This window comes from Bactrocera latifrons, unplaced genomic scaffold (genome assembly GCF_001853355.1).
Source record: "Bactrocera latifrons isolate USDA-ARS-PBARC rearing strain unplaced genomic scaffold, ASM185335v1 scaffold_275, whole genome shotgun sequence".
Classification (NCBI taxonomy): domain Eukaryota; kingdom Metazoa; phylum Arthropoda; class Insecta; order Diptera; family Tephritidae; genus Bactrocera; species Bactrocera latifrons.
The window spans coordinates 165,253-169,943 of record NW_017536352.1 but is presented as its reverse complement, the minus strand read 5'-3'; the positions used below and the strand labels follow the sequence as shown (position 1 = coordinate 169,943).

Sequence of the window (4,691 nt, the reverse complement as noted above, 5' to 3'; positions counted from 1 at the left end):
AAAAAAAAATAATAAATACAATCTAGTAGCCACTGTTGCAGCACACTTTGACCCCGGCGCTGTGACAAAACTAAGAGCAAACATTTTGTATGAAACWCAAAATTATCAGACTTTCTTTTTCTTTCTTTTTTCCAATTTTCTTTTTCGGTGTGTCAAAAATCAAAATCAAAATATATTGCGAAACAAACAAACAAATAATAAACTCGAAACACGAAACACAAACGCACGCACGCACACTTTAGATTCCACTCATTGGCGGTCGTTGGAATTATGTCATTTTAATCGGCATTACTTTGGGTTATCTCGCGAATATGATCAACTTTTCGAAAATGTTTGTTGAAGGCGGCAGTGGCAAAAATGGTTCCTCCGTTGCTGTAAGCATAAACAAAAAAATCCAAAATTAAAAAAAAAACGAAAAAATTTACAAACCACCTAAATCACAAAACCAGCTAATCCTTGCCCCTTTCTTGTACAAAAACAAAAACTATTTTTTTCTACTAGTGTCTAATGCACTAAAAAGCGACTTTTTGTTAATACTCAGCACTTAATGAAAAAGAAAATGCGCTAATTTTAACACCTATTAAGACATTGTAAACAAGCGGTCTATTTACGGTGTTTTGTTGTTGTAAGAGCACCATTTATTTAATACAATAATACCTAACGCTTTGTTCGTGTCCACTAACCGTTTGGTAATATTTACATATAGAATTATATATAAATATAATTACATAAGCATCTAGTGAAGAGTTTTRTTTAACTTAGCATTAACAGTGTTAACGGTGTTTATCTGGTGCAATTTTCACCCTTGACTTGGTCATCAAAACCATATTCACCATTTATTGTACTATTTATTGCATAATATTGTTACCTGAGGCGGGTTAGAGCCAAAACGTGTATACAATTACTTTTACTATAAATATATGTATATAAATATGTAAATAAGTTTATATACAGTTATAAGTAACGTGTGTGTCTCTTCCACTCATTTTAACCACCTGCAGACCTTTTATAGCACAATTTCTACAAATTTTCAGCGTTATTTATGCTATTTACCAGCAAATTACCGCAAAAATCTTAAGGCTTCATTGCACCAAAAAGCATCGGGAAGCATTCTTGCATCGCGCATCGGTATTAAAAGCCATCAAAAAAATATAAATATTATTGTATATCATGGAGCTTTGCATTTAAGGCATCATAAACAACATTTTCATACAAACATAAGTTAGTTAAGTACAGTAGTCACTCGAGAAGAGTGCTTGAGTAGCTTAGTCTAGCTAAAGTAGTTGAGTTTTTTTTGTAGACACAGTTTTTATTCTAATATCAGCTAGTGTAGCGTTATTTTTATCCGAAAATTTTATTATTTTTTAGTTTTTTTTTTTTTTTTGTTGCTTAAAATTGAGCAAAATTTAGCATGTATCGCTAATTTTGTTGCTATAAGCAGATTTAAGGTTATGCGTTCAAGTCTTTGTATTGAAAACTTATTTATTTGATTACATATCTTTATGAAATTTGGTATGGTTGTTAATCTAAGGCAATAGTATAATCACCGTTCAGTTCGGACCACTATAGCTGCCATACAAGCTGAACTATTAAAATCTAGGTCTTGTATGGAAAACATTTTTATTTGAATAGATTTCTTTACGAAATTTGGCATGGATTATTTTCTAAGGAAATAGTGTCATCAACGAAGGAATTGTTCAGATCTGACCACTATAGCATATAGCTGGCATACAAACTGTACGCTCGAAATCCAGTGCTTGCATGGAAAACTTCTTTATTTTGCAAGATATCATCACGAAATTGTCATGTATTATTATCCAAGATAACGGTAAAATTTCTTCGAACAAATTTTTCAATTCAGACCACCTTAGCCTGTAGCTGCCATACAAACTGACCGATCACAATCAATTTAAGAACTATTTATACCTTTTATGCTATAAAAAATGCAACTGTGAAGGGTATTAAAACTTCCTTGCAGCCGAAGTTAACGTTTTTCTTCTTTTTTTTAAGTATTTTAATGCTTAAGTTGATATATTTTGTATAAAAATGCTTTGCAAACTTAAAATATATATTTTTTTGTTGTAAATAAGTACGTTGAATTAAGCATAAATACTTAATATTTGAATATTTATTACTATATAGGAGCATATGTATAAAGTATTTATTTAAATGTTATTTACCTTTTTTTTTTAATACTACTCTTCAGAAAAATATAATTTCATACATGCTTGAAGCGTTTTTAAGCATTATTTGCCTTGAGGTATTTCCCTTTATTAATATTTTGGTGAAATGTTTTTTTTCGTTCTACAAGCGTGCTATAAATATTAAATAAAATGTAATAAGTTATGTAATTTATTTTTTTATACACTTTTACCACGAAGAAACTTCAAATTCTGTTATACAGTTTTACACCTTACGAGCGTTAGTCCTTTTTACAATTTCACTACACTTTACTGTTAGTTTTCCCATTATTTATTTTGACATGTGAAAATTAAAAATATATATATTCTTTTTTTTATTATTGAAAACTGCCTTTTCCTTCAATTACCATCCAACCATCCAATTCAACTCGTTAAAACATCAACACCACCAACCACCACCACCTATACTACTACTACTACCATCACCAACGCAACCAACAACCAATTTGTATCGTACCAAATCGTTATTCGATACAGTTACCCTTGCTTAGCTGCGAAGCGCGTGTTTTATCACTTTATCTTATATTCGGCATTTACATTTTATTTGTTTGTCGTTATGCGCGTGTGATTATGACGGAAGGATGCGGCAAAAATGGATCATCCGTTGCTGTAAGCGTAGTCACAAAATCAATTTATATATAAAAAAAAAAAACTTAAAATTTACAATAATGACATGGGACATTTGAAACTTTTAATTACGTATTTACATTTACTATCAGTGCTCGTGTCTATTTCTTAAACTCTACTCTCAAGTGGTATACATAGTTGCTTTGTTTTTTGGTAAAAGCGAAACATGTCCAACCAATTTCTGTATATATTCTATATGCCGTGATGTAAATAGGCTTTCCACTATTGCTCGTGATTTTTTAGAAAAATATATTTAATTGTAGTTTTATTATTATTTTTATTTGTTAATTATTTTTGCGTAGTAGTACTCGTTTCTGTATGAAATTTTGAGTTATTATGTGCATTTGCCATTCCCCTTTGAGAAGGAATAGAGTTTTGAAAGCATATTATGAAAACTAAATAAATTCGGAATTCAAATTTTTCGGAGTAAGGATTCCGAATGGGAATTTCGGAGTAAAAGTGCATATCTACATTTAAATTTTCATATTTTTAAATTAATGTTCAGAAGAAATAAAATGTTTTTTCGGAGTAAAATTTTCGAATATAAAATAGAAGGATTTACTATTTAAAAGCCCATTAAACTAGTAAAATACTATTCAAAAAACTAAAGAAATTCTGAATTATATTTTTTCGGAGTAAAATTCCGAATGAAAGTTTAGGAGTAAAAATACACAAATTTAAATTTTAATATTTTTTCTGGGTAAAATTTTCGAAATTATAATAGGCCCATTAACCAAAAAAAAAAAAAAATGTTGAAAGAATATTCAGAAAACTAAATAAGCGGTGAATTATATTTTTTTGGAATAAACCCTGCCTTTTTTTCGGAGTGACATTTTCGCAAATAAATTAATCGTAAATGTTAAGAATTAAACAACATTTYTATTTAAAAAACATTTTACTTGCTAATTTTGAATAGCCTCTGTACTTTTTAATATTTTTGAATGAACATTCGGAAAAACATAAATTCTGAATTATTTTTTGAAGTAAAATTTCCAATTGAAAAGTACATACATATGTACATTTAAATTTCAATATTTTTTAGTGACTATACAGAAAGATAAATAAATTCTGATTAACATTTTTCGGCGTAAAATTTTCGAAATTAAGTTTGAAGGAAATGTTTTATAGAATAACATTCGGATTTTTTTTTATTTGAGTAAAAAAATATTGGAATAATAATTTCAAATAGCCCACTTGTATTTGTATTTTAAAAATTTCGTATGAGTATTAGAATTGCAAATTTACAGATGTACATATGTACATACATATGTAAATTCCGAATTAAAATTTTCGGAGTAAAAATTTGGAATTGATTTTAGGAGTGAAGTTTAAAAACGTATATCCTCTCAAAAGTAATACAATTTGTTAAAAAAATGGCGTTTTTTAATTTTTCGGAGTAAAAATTTATTGAAACTAAAAATTTTTCAAGTTTAAGTTCTTATATTTTTGAAAGAAAATTAAATAAAATCGGAATGATTTTTTTTCGGAGTAAAAAATTTGGAATAATTGGAGTTTTCGATTTTTCGGATTCCAACTTTTAATTATTTTTCAACTTTAAATTGTAATATTTTCCAATGAAAACTTTATAAAATCTGAACAAAAAATTTTCGGAGTATAAACTAATTTTTATATTATACGACATTATTAAAAATGAATACCTAATTAAAAGAGATATAGAAATATTTGATTATGTAAAAGGTGTATACATACCTTCATTCATTATTTTTATCAGCAATTGTAATTTTTTTATTTCTTTTTTCGGAGTAAAAATTTTAGAATTAGAATATTTTTTGTTTTTAAATCGATATGAATTGATTGTAATTTGTTTTTACTTTTTCGGATTAAAAAATTTCGAATTCTTCC

At 27.6% G+C, this 4,691-nt stretch overlaps 1 protein-coding gene across 6 annotated transcripts in view; it reads left to right on the top strand.

Moving 5' to 3' along the window:
• The window catches only part of LOC108970000 (cholinephosphotransferase 1), a 26,102-nt gene that overhangs the window by 18,472 nt on the left and 2,939 nt on the right, over positions 1-4,691 (top strand). For 4 of the 6 annotated variants that reach the window (XM_018935072.1, XM_018935071.1, XM_018935070.1 and 1 more), the window contains one exon: positions 2,679-2,810. The exons of 1 other annotated variant lie outside the window; for it this stretch is intronic. In XM_018935072.1, the coding sequence (XP_018790617.1) occupies positions 2,679-2,810 (132 nt within the window). Of the gene's footprint in view, positions 1-242; positions 375-2,678; positions 2,811-4,691 lie in introns of all 6 variants that reach the window. One more of the 6 variants, XM_018935069.1, reaches the window with a different exon arrangement.